At 33.1% G+C, this 15870-nt stretch overlaps 2 protein-coding genes across 4 annotated transcripts in view; one reads left to right on the top strand and one right to left on the bottom strand.

Annotated features, from left to right (window-relative positions):
* Positions 1-15870, top strand: part of NPFR (Neuropeptide F receptor) — a 543873-nt gene that overhangs the window by 296385 nt on the left and 231618 nt on the right. The window lies entirely within an intron of this gene.
* The window catches only part of LOC141482213 (uncharacterized), a 7005-nt gene continuing 979 nt past the window's right edge, over positions 9845-15870 (bottom strand). For both annotated transcript variants that reach the window (XM_074175199.1, XM_074175200.1), the window contains 7 exons: positions 14246-14469; positions 14135-14185; positions 13990-14064; positions 13873-13937; positions 11388-12956; positions 10776-10969; positions 9845-10253 (listed from right to left, as the gene is read on the bottom strand). In XM_074175199.1, coding sequence (XP_074031300.1) covers positions 10018-10253; positions 10776-10969; positions 11388-12956; positions 13873-13937; positions 13990-14064; positions 14135-14185; positions 14246-14469 — 2414 coding nt within the window. In that variant the 3' untranslated portion in view covers positions 9845-10017. The remainder of the gene's footprint in view (positions 10254-10775; positions 10970-11387; positions 12957-13872; positions 13938-13989; positions 14065-14134; positions 14186-14245; positions 14470-15870) is intronic.

A 15870-nucleotide genomic window follows, 5' to 3' on the forward strand; every position in this document is an offset into this window, starting at 1 on the left:
AATTCACTCGAACACTTACTTCCGACCGCGCACTGGTTAGATGCTTTGTAAATTCAACTTTCGATATATACAACTTATTATTACAAAATACTGTTTGTACGCCTCTGGTATCTTGTTATTCGTCTACTTGTCTTGCCAGATGAGCTAATTTCACATTATATTAAATTATCACTCACTCAGGTCCAAAAACTTCAATCTTCAAAAGGTTAATAGCGGTACTTTCACTGTTATTTTGATGCGAAATTAAAAATTTTTCATCAGTTAAAAGCCACTAAAACTTTAGTTTCTGTTGGAACTCCGGCGATACACGTGTGCACTTACTCACAGATGTTACTCACGGATGTTAGATATGTATTATATCGTGGTGACTGCATATTACTTTGAGTAAGTTTGTAGAATTCGAGGCTAGTTGATGATATGTATTATTTATTCACATCTTAAACTGAAATTAATGTTTAAGTCAGCATTCTATATGTAATAAGAGTACAAATAAATTGAATCATTCCAAATATTAAATTGAATGTTTCTTTCTCGAAGTGAGGTTGATATATTAAATAATGAAATCTATCGTCAGGTCACCCATACACAATTCAACATGACGATAGTAGGTAACAAAAGAAATTTCGATAAATATTCAGAATACATGAATAAACTCAAATGAATAGTCAAATGAATCACAGTGAGAAATAATTTCAAAAAAACGAAGAATAACTTCTTACGTGCATATATAAGTACACACACACACATTTTTTTATTTTTTGGTGCCAACGGTCACCAGCCTCGTGTTCTGAGTAGGCAATGTTAATAACTTCCCGAGACATCTAGGGCGTTGCAGAATCATCTCAACTTCAACTAGCAAAAGGATCTCGAGAAACGTATCTGGTGTAAGAGGGATTCGAACTCACGACCTTTCGATCGTTAGTCGGGCGCACTACCACTGCACCAACTTACCGCTTTTTGATTGTGTTATTTTTGTGTCAATTTTTAACAATTTGAGTTGTCTTGAACCCAGAAATTATTTGATTTAATGTTTCTCTTCAGTATGGAAAAAGTGTAATTCATGTGATTATATAACCAATACCGAGGTTTACGCAGTACAATGCAACGAATTTTAGCTCATTTTATAGGGACTAGAGCTCACACTCGACATTCTATAACATGTATCAAGAAAAGAACTATTATCGGGATGACCGTTTCAAAGTATCTCAGTCACTGAACAATCGTTATTCAACACGTGTAAAAATTAGAAACAGTCTTCAATAGTTCAAACCTTTAGAACAAGTCTGTTTGGTAAGGTCACATAAAATATGCGATAATTAGAAAGCTGGATTCAACAGTGCTCTTACCAACGTTGATTCCCAATTACCATTTTGGTTACTGTTTGTGTTTCATTCAAGATATTGAAGTGAACTTTTAATTAACCTAATGATGTTTTCACCTTTCGTCTTCTGAGATGTAAAAGTTGTAGTGGCAACACTCAACTCGTTGGAATTATGGAGATGCGATTAAACCTTGTTTACGATTTTCCAGTTTCTTTTCCTTTTATAAAACTTGTGCGAGCCAACTCAATCAGTACTTCACTCCTAACTCCGGCTTCCAAAAAGTCTAATAATAGTTTCGAGTAATTAGTAGGTTTCTCATTATCTCTCTTGGCATCTTTTTCTCATTTGGCTTTGAAGATATGTTCGTAAGAGTCATGCTGCTCTCACTTAAGCAACAACCTGAAGTTGTTGACACTATTTTGCATAATCTAAAAGCCTGCAGCCGACCTTCATTATTTTGTGAAAGCTGAAAATTTCTCATTGAATGACCCCAACATTGATGGGAAACGAAGGGCTGCTATGAAGTTTGGATAATTTTGGCTTTAACAAAAATCAGGTAGCAAAGGAGTGAAGCCTCCTCGTTGGATATCTTCAAACTACAAACTGTAACTCTACCTACAATCTAGTATGGAAGCTAAATCTCATATACTCCCACACCTGACAAACTCAACTGTGTAGGTGACAGCAAGGCATGGGTACATCCGAGTGGATGCAAGTGATATCGTGATATCAATAAAATTCAAATAAATATCTCAGTCGAATCCGTTTAGATGTAGACAGCTACAACTCAACTTCAAGTTTATTTTGTTCGAATTGTTGAAAGTTTCATGAAATAACGAAAGTCTGGAATCAATGGGATTTTGCTCTTTTATTATTCTATGGTTAATTTTGATTCCACTGTCAGAATTTTTACTTTAAAACTCATAATTGAATTCACAATGTAATGTGGAGAATCTGGTGTCTTATTGAAGTACGTAAACTCATTTTGCATTGTTCTTTGTTTCTCTTAAATACGTGTGGGGGGAAATGAGATGACAAAAAAAGAACTGTCTCTCTAGAATGCTCTCATCAGTGATTGAGTTATATTTTAAATTTTTCAGGATATTCTTATTGAAAAACTAAAAATATTTTGCAGGTACATTGTATATTTTTCAATTCTGAAAATGGAGGCACAATTTTGTTCCTGATAAGCCGAATTTATTTTTAGATATTCATTTTTTTTATTGGCAAAATGATTAAACATGAGTGGAAAAATACATATGCAGTAATCTTCTGCCTGCTGCCAGTAATCTTCAGACCTGTTTAAAATTCCAACAACCCAAAGAGGTTGATGGCGAACTCAAATTCTTACACGAACAATGCTTTTTTTAATTTTTTATCATAAATGAAATATTCACAAAAATCAATGATTTTCCGAAAATTCCAGAAAATAAGAAGCGTATCCAATTGTATATGGCAAGAGAAATTTATAACTTCTTGTTGGAGATCTATAAAATGCTAATGAGCCGGTCCTGCAACGGGAGCAAACATATTCGCCTTTATTTTTTTTCTGTAATAGATCGTGAAGAAGGATTCTGTTATTAGCTGAGGGGCGTGCATTTGAGAATTAGTGGGCTGAAAGTTTTGCTCTTCGAAAAGTTCTAGAACAGTCCAGACTACATCCGAGTATTCGGGAGTATTCTACAATATTTTAGAACATCCATGAACATTTTACAATTTCATAAAATGTTCAGGGCTACTTTCGAACTTACGAGAAAATACCGAAATATCCCAGGTCATTGTAGAACGATCAAATACGGTGTGGTAGCTCCTCATCTCTTACCCATGAAAGAAGTTCCCGTTTTCATCTGTAAGGAGTGATTTTGAAGATATGAGAGCTTGAAGTTCCGCATACTATAGCGTTTCAGAATATTTAAGAGTGATTGAAAGTATTATACAACATTTCAGATCATCCTGGAAAATGATAAAACAAACAATATTCACAGTGCCCGTCATCGTACTTGAGAAGTGCGCAAATGAACTCGCACCAGTATTTTGCAGACTTTTCAACATGTCTTGCAATAAAGAGGCTTTTACTTCTTGTTGGAAGATTGCTCGTGTTCAGCCTAGCCCCAAAAAGGGCAAGAAAAATCATACAAATAACTATGCACCAGTCACTTTGCTATCAGTGATATTAACAATCACGGAGAAAATCGTAAACTACCGTATCCCCAAATATTTGGAAGGTTTCAACATCTTGAGCGATCAACAATATGGCTTTCGGAAACAAAGATCAACAGGCGACCTTCTATCCTATGTCATCCATATTTGGAATGGCGCAATCGAGAAACATGGAAAATCAAGAGCAGTTGCGCCTGATATTTCTAAGGCCTTTGACCTGGTGTGGCATGATGGTTTGCTGGCCAAACTTCGATGCTATGGTTTGTCGTATCATTTTGTGTATTGTTCTTTAGCTTTCTGAAAAAACATTCCCCCGCAAGTGGCCGTCGATTTCAACATCAACGCTGGTGTTCCCCAGGGATCATTATTATCTCCGTCCCTCTTTTTATTGTATGTCAACGACTTATTGAAAAAAAAATAAGAATCCAATATATTGCTTTGCTGACGACCGCCCACTTGTTTCGTCATTCCATTTGGATTCCAGGCAGCGGAGGTTGCATAACTTGATGAGGATCTAGAAAAGATTTCGAATTGGAGTGGAAGAAACCATAATCAATTCAATGCCACAAAATCCAGGCATCGGTTTTCTCCAAGAGAATAAATGTTACCGAACGAGGTATAATAATGGCAGGTCAGACAATTCCGCTTTCTGCTTCGAAAAGTTTGTTGGGGATTGAAATGGACACCAAAATGTCTTGGCACAATCATGTTGCTAGAATTGCAAAGGCTGCTTTTCAAAAGCTCAAAATACTGGTTCGAACCAGAAAACTATACACACCTCAGCAAATATTGATGCAATATAAAGCTCAGATCAGACCTTCTTTGGTGTATTAATCTCATGTTTGGAGCTCTGTCCCCAAACATACCCATCCAGAAAAGAGCCATCCACTTGATTGTAGACGCGAATATCACGTGCAACCTTTATAGCTTGGAACAACGAGGAAAAATTGGATATTTGTCTCTCTTCTATAGATATTTTCACTGGAAGTGTTCAAGTGACTTGGCATATTTGATTTCAGCAATAGCGGTACATATCAGAAATTCGCGACGGACTGTGGCTGCTCATCGTTTGAGGTTCAAGTCAGTACTCCTCAAACTTCACTGTTTGAGAACTATTTGATCTGGAGAACTGCGTTTATGTGGAATAAACTTCCTGAGAACATTTTTCCAAATGGATTTTATCTCCAGCGATTCAAATCCAATGTAAATCGCTACTTTTGCACAGGCATCACTCTGAGAGCGCCTTTAGTATTTTCCTGTAGTGCTTGTGTCTTACCCCCAAAAAAAAGTATAATCAAAATTCAATGAATGTCTTATTGATAAGCTGTACCTACATATTTATATTTTTGTTTATATATACATATATGGTATAAGGTATTCATGAAGTCTTGCTTCATTCCAATATGCAGAAGTGCATAATGATGGTGTAGCGGTATTTATATTCTGTAATAGTAGTTATGGCAAATCTGTTGATAGAGATACTACAGTTAATTTTCCAATAGTAAAAAGTAATGAATGATCATTTTAAATGACAATGTACCAAAGCTTGTATAGGTGGGTTCATAATACAATACCGAATCTACCCTATTTTCAATTTATTTCATTTGATAAAAAAATACTTGTTCGATATTTTTCGAAAAGACTTTTATGACATACTTCATTTTGAATGAAACCTCTCACTTGAGTCCTAATGAGTTCATTGGGATTCAGTTCGCAAGGATAAGAGGGCAGACGCCTATTAATAATATTTCGTTTTTGTGATATCTTGTCGAAAAGCTTTTTCAAACAATACTTCTTTTTCAATTATACTTTCACCGAATTATATGATTTTTTGTCGAAGCCACTCAATTATATCCGCTTTCATTGATCTACTTCATAATCCAGTGAGTGGAATGTAACATGTTGGGAATTAATGACATTGAACCACATGCTGGAAGAGTTGAGCTCAAATCATCTGAAAGAACAATTCGTTCAGGTTAGTCTCAACTCCCAACACTGTAGGTTAATGGACTGACAACTATCAAAAAACAACTACTCCCCTGGTTAATACCACGAAGGGCGTTGGATTATATCCGACAGGTGTCAGTGCAGGATTCTTAACTGAAGTTATTCCTGCATATGCTGTTGGTGATACAACTGCCGTAATAGATTTTCAATCATTGGAACACACTTGTAGACCGGATTCGGGTTGTTTGGCAACTCATCAGTGCAAGGTAGTATCTATCATCAACGTAAAATCGATGATATCCGATAATTGAAAATCGAATTCCTTCAGGGTATCATTCCTTGAACTAAGCTGAAGCGGACAATAAACAATAGATTTGTCATCGCTCCATCTGCCTGTGAACGAAGTAACCAACCGCATATCCGAAATTTGCTCAATTCCTTGTAAAAGGAAAGAAAAATTTTCACATATACTCAGTGGGCATACTTGAGGACTGGCTATAAATCAGCCAGGGGAGTAGTTGTTTTCTGATAGGTGTCAGTCCATTAACCTACAGTGTAGGGAGTTGAAACTGGCCTGAACGAATTGTTCGTTTAGATGGTTTGAGTTCAAATGAAGTAATAATTTGCAAATGAAAACACAATCTCTTTTTTTTAAAGAACATACCACATTTTTGAGGTGTTATCCAATTTCCTGTGCCAGGTTTTACGAACATAGTTCGTCAAAAAATTATACCATATACCTGAATTAGTTGAGAATATACTCTGAAATGTTTTGAGTGACAAGTATCTCATGAGGATAAGTCAACTCTTCGAATCTCCTCTGATATAAACGTACCTTCATCGTTTTCTGTTTGTCTATATATGAATTAGATGAAGTAATGTAGTTGCCTGGCCTATTTTCAAAGTGAAATTATCATTAGAAACATGGGAACTATTTGGATCACACATTTGTGTACAAATCTTCTTCAGAAAACAGTCCAACAACAAATAAATATGTGCACACCATTCCGATCTGATTGATTCAATTAGCGAGGACTGCATTAATCGATTAATACACATATTTATTGCCATTTTCTATATACTCGTATTCAGACAAACAGGCAAATTAATGGTGTTTACATTTTTCCTTTGTAGTTAATGACTTGGTTCTCATAATTGATAGTAAATATTGTTTTATCTCTCTCATGTAACATTTCATTACTTTCATGTAGATTTCATATCCGAACAGTGTTTGCTGAAAAAATACATCTATACATCGTATCGATATGATAAAACATACTGATACTTGATGAAAATCGGTTATATAACGTATTCAAGAAATACTTCAATATTGTACTCCACTTGACAGTTTACAACACCGTGACACGTGTTTCCCTATTGAATAGCATCTTCAGGCGTCACAATACTGATATGTGAAAACATTTGCAAAATACGAGGATTGAAATTCCACATGCGAAAAGTTCATTTTGAATCAACTGATACTACAAGTTCGTATTGGAAATAAAGAAGTTCCATTTCATATCCATCTATCTAATTTGAGAAGGAATATATATATATATACATATATATATATATATATATATATATATATATATATATATATATATATATATATATATATATATATATATACATGCAAAATGTTTTATACACCTCCAAATTACAAACCCGTTGATCGCAAACGCCTCTGAAATCGGAGGCCAATTCGAAAACTCGGAGGCCAAAGCGTTTCCTCGTGTATAATTCTTCCATTCACATTTTTACGTCATCAAACACTCTCTTGCAAAATTTTGTTTGGAGTCCATTTCGAGCGGTATACATATATAGTTATACACTATAGTTCGCTAAAATTCCACTGAGTGGCGCCCTGGTATAATACAGTTATATACAAAAAATCATATTGCAACAGAATAAGCCTCCGACTATAGGTAATCTAAATGGGTTCCGAAACATGGCAACGCTGTAAGAGGCTACTTCGTACGGATATTTTATCCTTGTATATTTTAATGAAATCGAAAGATTTTCTCAAGTTTCGTGTAGGTGAATAGACCTCCAAAATATAAGTGTTTGTATTTAGCGCTCATCGGATTTCATTTCATAATTGTTATTTATATGTAATTATCATATTTTTTATGCTAAAATACAATTACTGCCGAAGAATACTCGAGGCGTTTTGTCCGTGTGAAAATGTTGATTCACTTTGTATTTGAATCGTTGTAGATTATATTCATTCGAAAAACGCTTTCAGGAAGTTATACCGAGTTGAATCTTGAAACGATGAGCGGTTTCAATTTGTCGTGTACCTCTGGCAAATATCGCTTTTGGTGGAATTAAGTGGGCAAAATCAGTTCATGAAAGTATTTATAAAGAGAAACAAATCTTCATTTTTTTCACGTTTCAGAGTGACAAGGTTGCATATGATATCTGTGTCTCCAGTCAAGCAGATAGCTCTTTTCTGGATGGAATTTGATAGCTTCAGGGCGTAATGAGGGGTGGAACTCCTCACATATGAAAAAAAATTGAAACTTTTATGTTTTTTACCACTGTTATTTGTAACTAACGTTACTGCAGATTCGTAAAAACATAGAAAGTTTCAAATCTCTTTTTTTCATAATGATTTCCTATCACGTAGTAATGGCTACATTCATCATTAAATCTAAAATTAAAACAATATTTTAAGAAAGGTCTGATTCGAATTTTATACAGCATCAGCAATTGCTGAGGTAGGCAAAATAATTAAAGACGACAGTCGCATACTGAAAAGTAAAATTAAAATTTGTTTTAAATGTTGACTGTGTGTTTATTTTTATTTTTTTCATATGTTCGAAAATAAAGAACTATTATTATTATTATTTCATCCCCGTACACAAATCAATGATATATTGATGGATGTATTTTATTTAATTCATATACCATGTATATCATTAAAATGGCATTTTTTCAAAAAGAGTCAATGTTTCCTTATTTATTTGAATTTATAGTTTAATGAAGAATAACTTTTTTCGAGATTAATTGCCCTAACAACAAACTGATATTTTTGCACTCGACGTGCGTTTCGCCAACAAAGTTAGCATATTCAATTTTCTTCTCCTGAGGATGCTAACTTTGTTGGCGAAACGCGCGTCGAGTGCAAAAATATTAGTTTGGTGTTAGGGCAATTGATCTCGAAAAAAGTTATTCAACTTTCACACCAAAGGTTCCAATCTCATCGTTATTAGTTTAATGAAGGACAAAATGTTCCTTCTAAGTTTTAGGAATTTATCTGATGAGCTGATTTGATTTATTTTTCATATTCTGAAATGTTGAAAATCAAGATGAGAAGATTATGAATATCTTCTGCTATAACCTCTATAATTTTTATTCACTTTCAAAAATTCAATTGACGTTTGTCATGATTATTGCCATCTAGTAAAAACTAAAGGTATTTGTGTTACTACAATTTTACAGTAAAAAGTTTTCGAAATATTACTACGAGAAATGAAGAACATAATTACAAATCAGATTTATACACCATTAGGAAATATAAACACAAACCATGTGATACTAATTATTTCGCTAGTCGGTGGAAAATGTAATATTGAAGTAGGAGACAATAGGTATATGACTTTAATATGTTCATATTTTAAGTTTTTCATTGTACCTGTGCCAACCAGTACCTATTGGAATTTTATTTTTGGAAGACTTGCCCATTAATTGATTGTTAAAATATCCAGGATGCATGTTGATATTATTATCTCAAAGACCATTCCTTCTGATAATCAGCAATGGATCTACTCTGAGAAAATGCATTAAAATAATATGCACAGCGTTCCATATCTGTTTATCCAAGATTTGTTTTGTTTTATGATGAGTCTCTAAAAATAGAAGCTCCATTTTACCAATGTCGTCAAATGTTTTTCCTAACAATCTCTGTCAATTCATTTCCCCCTTCCGGGTACAATTTTTTCACATACATGTTACCAAGTGTGTTCTATCTTAAACTCAAATAATTCCCACTTTCCAATGGCTTTCACCTAGTTTTCATGAATATTGAAGGACAATCTGTGATTGATTTAGGCCAATTGAATCGTAGAATACTATTATTATCTTGCAAACATTTCCAAAGGCGTCAATACAACGCACAACATAGAATACAAAATTATTTCATGTCCTTTTTTATCTTCTGTACATTTTCAAATATAGTAAATCTATCAAGTTATTGTGTAGGTTTTGTATTTTATGTAATACCTTTCAACACGGAAAAAACTAGTTATTTGTACGATGAAATTGAATTTGGAAACACGGGCAAAAGAATAACAGTTTCGAATCAGTAAATCCTTATCACAACCAATCTTTCTACAATCAATGAAAATATATTCTAGAATTTAAATATTGATTTCAATAATATGAAGGTATTCATACACAGTAAATAAGAATAAAAAATAAAATATTTTGTATTTCACTAAAAAAGGCATAATCTAAAAGGGAATACAAAAATAACAATATTAAAGGAAAAATGAATTGATTGACTCAAATTGAAAAAGTAACCAAAATATATTCATTGAAAATACAAAAAACATCAAGCAATTAAGTAGAATGTTATCCTTGATTATTTTTTCCTATATATATTGTAAATGAATGTTTTCACTCTGGTCCAGTCTTTGTTGTAAAACACATCTGGATATTTGTTTATCAATTCCAAACATTCTTTTTTTCTAGGGGCTTTTTTTGAGCTGATGTTATTTTCAAAGTAAGTTTTTACTAATCCTGCCTGTTCAGCTGTCCAAGCTGTTCTACCAATTATCTCAGATTTCAATTCAATATGTTGCTTATGTTGAGGTTTCACTAAAATAATAAAAAATAAACTTTATGATAGACAAACAATAATATATTCAAGTAAAGGTACAGCAAGCGCCATACGTGACCGCAAGCCCGCCCCCATGTGCATAGACTCATTTTCAAAGTAACCCTCACTGTACAGCTCTTGCAAGACATACAATTGCTCTGTACAGAGGCGTATCATTACGTGTCCTCCAATGCTGTTGGCGTTTGGCAGTGTCTGAATAATGTGTGTTGTTTCTGAGAAGATGTCATCACCTAAACTAAGTTTATTTTTGGATAAGTGTATAATTATATAACATTTTAATGAACTGTACTACTACCTATAATACTAAATGAAATATGAAAAGAAATTAAAAAGAAGTCATGTTCCATTTGCTACTCTAATTAAAACTAATTATAGTAACCAAATCGGCCGGCAAGAGGCTTATCGGATTCCAATAGTAATTTAGTTGGGAGAGTCTATATCTGTGTGATCGCCACCATCACGTTTGTCGCTTGCTGTAATAATTTTCAGAATATATTTACCTAATGAATTAGGTACTGCAACTGAATGTATGTTTTGAGTATCATCATCATTTTCCGATTCTTCTTCAGCCAACTCTTCTTGTGGGTTGATATCAATTTCATGTAATGATTTACCTTTATATATATCCACTCCTCTCTCCATCAGTAGAAGAAGTTTCGATATTTTCGCTGTCTGATATATATCCTGGGGTAACCTAATCAATAATTCCAAGAGAATAATAAAAATGCTTTACTCATATAGTTTATATTTCTTTATGATACTCATCATGAGAAATGTTAAAAGCAAGTCTTCGATACTTTTTTGAGAAAAATTAACAAATTACTATTCTTGAAAACGAATATTACTTTTGAACGATAAACTTTAATTTTTTCGTTAAAGAATTTGATGAAAAACCATAATGAACGTATTGCAAAATACTTTTTGTGATATGTCTGAATAAATAAATAAACATATCTATGAGTTTTGGCACACCTCGTACAACAAAAAATATTTTGCCAGTTGTATTTTCAAACGAAAATACTCTACATTGAAGTCAGATTTTCTCATATTATTGATTAATTTGAAGATATAAAAATGACTCACAAAAAATACCATCACTCAATAATTTTCACCTGTAATAATCATTGTGGGTCTTTTCTGTGTGTCCCATGAATTGTGCAAATTGTTCTGTTTCTTCCTGATTGAGATTGAGGATCTGCATAACTGTGGCAATTTGTTTCCGCAATTTGTTAGATGAAATCTGATCGGGATATTCTAAACCGGCTTCATGTGCAAATTTGCGAATGACAACATCGCCTCTTGTCCATTTCACAGTTCCTGGAGATCCAAATAAATAAGGGTTGTTTTCAGGAACAATGTTCTGATTTTCGGATCGGATTTTGAGAAAAAAATCTATAAACGTTTGTAAATATGGGGGGAAAAGAATTGCTACTGGTTTGCTACCCTTACCACCTGTTACAATTCGCTTATAGTATTTTGTTAATATTTTTTCTGATTCGGTTAATGCTTTTTCACATTCTTCTTGGTTAATGGAATTAGCAGATTCGGTGTAAGTAGTGAGCTTTGTATAGTGAACGTCGCCAATTCGTTTTCTGTTGAATAAAATGGTTAGGGCAAGAGAAGCCTGAACCAAATTCTTGAAATGTTTTTTGTTGGTATAGTCTGATTCAAGAAAAGCCATTGATCTATTTGCTATCAGTGTGACATATTCCTTGAATTTTGTTATGTCACGAGTTAATGGCAGCAAAATGGGTTTTTCCCATTGTTTTTCTCTGAGATCTTTGAAAGCTAAACTGCTTATTTCAGTCGTCCACTGGGAATCTATTAGTTCTTGAAACCGTTTTGTTTCTGTTAGAATTTCCTCTCTGTTGGTACATAAAAACGAGGGATCTTCTTTTAGAACAAGACGTATGAGAAGATCACATACTTGCTTTAAAGATGTCCCAATATGAGCGGAAAGACTTGGTGATCGATAACTTTTTTTTTCCATGTCATATCCCCCAAGCCTTTTAGCACATTCTATTGCTAAATCAAATAGTTTTGGTTTCAAAACATCTTTGAGTGCATACTGCAAATTATTCGTCATTTTTCTAAACTCAATTAGGAATCTTGCTAATTCACGCATTTTATTAGAACAAACTGATATTATCTGATCTCTTTTATGTTTTTTAAGATAATTTTCACCAAAAGAATATATCAAAACATCAGTTTTGGCAACCATTGATATTTCATCTGGTTTCATTCTTGAAAATACCTGTTCCTTAACCCTCAATTTGTGTAAGGTACTATTTTGATCTAACGAACAAGCGATAAGAGTTTGAGATAATGCTAATTGATTCTCCCCACTTCGAGAGCTATTAATATCTTTAAGCACACATTTTTGCTTGTGGCGAGTCAGATAGTTTCTTGTTAATAATGCTTTACAACGACTGCATGGATAATATTTTCTATTTTCAGTTGGGTTGCTATATTTTGGCCGTAAATTGCCTTTCAAATATTCATTGAAATTGCCAGCATTTCTAATCAACCCTATTATTTTTTTCCTTTCTGCATGTTTTTTGGGAAACGAAAGCATTTCTATGACTTCTTTGCAGTCATTATGGTTTCTTTCCAAGTGACGTTCAAAGTTCGTCACTTGTGACAAGCAATATTTACAAAATGTTTTCTTCTTTTTAACATAGCTGAAAAATTTAAACGAATAAATTAAATTGAAGGCTGTAAACTGGTACATTATTTTTTTTTTTGAAAGTATCTACTCAGTAGTTCAATTTGAAGGTCAGTCATGAAATTCTGAAATATTCAGAATATACACTTTTAGGATTTTTTTATCAGTATATAAAAACGGAAAACTTCGATTGTAGAAAAAGAAAAAGTTAAGAGTTATTTTAGAAGTTTTCAATTTTGATATATTGACGAAGAAGTAAACATGTTGAGAAGAATATTATATAAACATAAATCGCCTAACAAAATACTTGTGCTTTAGTTTTTATTAAATGTTTTGATTTAGCTTGCCGTTTGTTCATTCATTTTTTATTTGTTTGGGTTAAATTCAGTAATTGAAATAGGACCCTCTTCCGATTGACAGATTGATTAAATATTTGGTTCACACCTTCAGTTCTGATGACAATACAATTCAATACGTAGGTACATTTGATAAAAAATGACAGATTACATATTTTTTGACGACTACCTCAGTAGGAGTATCAAATGAAACAGCTTGACTAATAGAATAGTGGTACACATGTGAATGATTGGAAACTTGAAAATAAATTAAGTAGAAAAATTTCACGCGTCCAAATATTTAATTTTTTCATTTGATCAATGCTCTAGATTGATGAGGTGAATAGTGTGATGACGGGTACTTAGGACCCACCGAATTATTTTTCACCTTCTTGTATATTATCTACATCATTATTATCTTTAACGTCAATAAAACCGTTCAACTTTTTTTTTACTTAATATATTATGTTACTGATGGTCGTCATATGCATATGAAATACTGATTTATCGGATGATTTTTCAATTTGATTTGAATAGATTCGCTATGTACATCTTTTCATCGCATGCATTGACATTGTAAAATACTTCTGTATTTACCTAACATTACAAGAGGGTCGTGAAGAATTCAGTTTGTCAGCAAAGTCTATAACTGGATTTGTTCCCTGAAAAAATATTATTAGACTGATATTACTAAGGCAGTGATTTCGGACATACCGTGCAAGATTTTTTGAGAACCACATCATCTATTATATTTATTTTATTTGCAGATTTGTTTGCCACTGGAAGATCCTAAAAAAATAACAGAATATATCACCAATATAAAACTGTGCCTTTCTGAATGTTATCAGTTTTCACTCACCAATATATATTTTTTTTCATTTGAATTAAATCCATCATTCATGTAAAAAATCTGAAACACGATAAGAATTATTTTTTTATGAAACTGAAAGAAGTAAGAACTGATTCCTACTTTTTTTATTTCTCGTTCTGGTGAGTTCTTGATTTCCTCATTATTGGCAAAGTCCTGTTTCAGTGACGTTTCTGGACTACAGTCTATGTCATTGTACCCATCTTTTGTAATCAAAGATGAAACAGATGGAACATATGTTGGGTCTTTAAATGAACCATCCAAGTCATCATCAATATCAAATGATACATCTAGAGATGGGGCAGGACTGCTATCATATCCTTGATCTGTATATGAGAAAATCAACAATAATTTGGAAAAAAATTAATATTGATAATTTTGTTCAAATCTTGTATGAGAAAAGTATGATGATCTGTATAAAAATTGTACCGCAATGTTCAGAATATCACTCAAAATATTAGTTATCTTCTGTGCAAATAGAAATCAGCTAAGTTGAAGTAGTAGATATGTTTAAGTTGCAAAATACATTTTCAGTTATTTTTCATACATTACATTTTTCAGTTGATCTATGAATTGTTTATAACAAAGATCAAATCCATTTTTGGTTTTTTTATAATACAGTGGAACCATTAAATTCTGCATATAAAAAATAACGATAAAAACAAACTAAAAACTTCTCATTTGATTTATCTGAATTTTGAAGAATTATAATAATCATTATTCTCATCATCATTTTAAAATTTTTTACAATGAACTCTATATTTTCCAAGGCTTAAGATACCACCGGTGTCTCGTAAGTACTGAACGAGTATTGTTTAAAAAAAATCTGTTTTTTCGTTAACCAGCTGTCGCACCACTACAAACGACAACCCTCAAAAGTCGAAACTTGTGCGACCTAAGAATTACCGAGGTCTTACCTTTCAACGTGTGAGTCCTAACACGGGTTGGACGACCCAGGAGCAACTGAAAATCGGTCATTCAGACTAGGGCTTGAACCACCGACCAACACGGCAGTCAATTCTAGTTACTGAATAAAGCACCCACGTCGAACCGCCTGGCTACAGCCCGACCAAAAAGTGAGACCCCGACGATGTAGATAGTAATATGCACTTGCAATCACATGATATCAAATATAGTAGTATACTTCGGAATATTATGACCATCATTGTTATTATAATAATAAAAAATTGGAGACATTTAGTCAAGGTAGTAATAATTGAGCTAATTTACTTCCTACCTAATGATCCAATTCCTGAACAGCAATACTTATTGAATTACATTAAACTGATTATTATTACCGTCTTTATATTGGCTCAGACTTGAGATCAAACTATTCACAAAAAATCGGAATCAACTCAACTCAATACAAGCTTAGTAGGAAGAGTGTATACCTACCACATTCGCGAATTAACTTTCGTTCTATGCAGAGAGCCAATTGAACATTTTCCAAATAATGAATTATTTAAGGTGTTTGAATTGTTAACCCATGATTAGTGACAGTTTGGTTGTCTCCAAGTATACTATTTTCAAGATAAGAATAAAATGAAGATATATAAACATCGTTTTCTGAGTGCAGCAACGTACAGCATAGCAAGCGCTTGGATGGGCAACCGATTCTATAACTAATATTCGTGGCAATATTCTCGACTTTGCTAGGAATCGCACGTTGAAAAGTAGAACCTTGTTAATCTTCAGCTCGCCAGAAGTTTCGACTGGTATGAGGACAA

The sequence above is a fragment of the Leptinotarsa decemlineata genome, unplaced genomic scaffold, assembly GCF_025532065.1.
Source record: "Leptinotarsa decemlineata unplaced genomic scaffold, Ldec_3_MD MMD2_tig00000882_RagTag_RagTag, whole genome shotgun sequence".
In the NCBI taxonomy this organism is placed as follows: domain Eukaryota; kingdom Metazoa; phylum Arthropoda; class Insecta; order Coleoptera; family Chrysomelidae; genus Leptinotarsa; species Leptinotarsa decemlineata.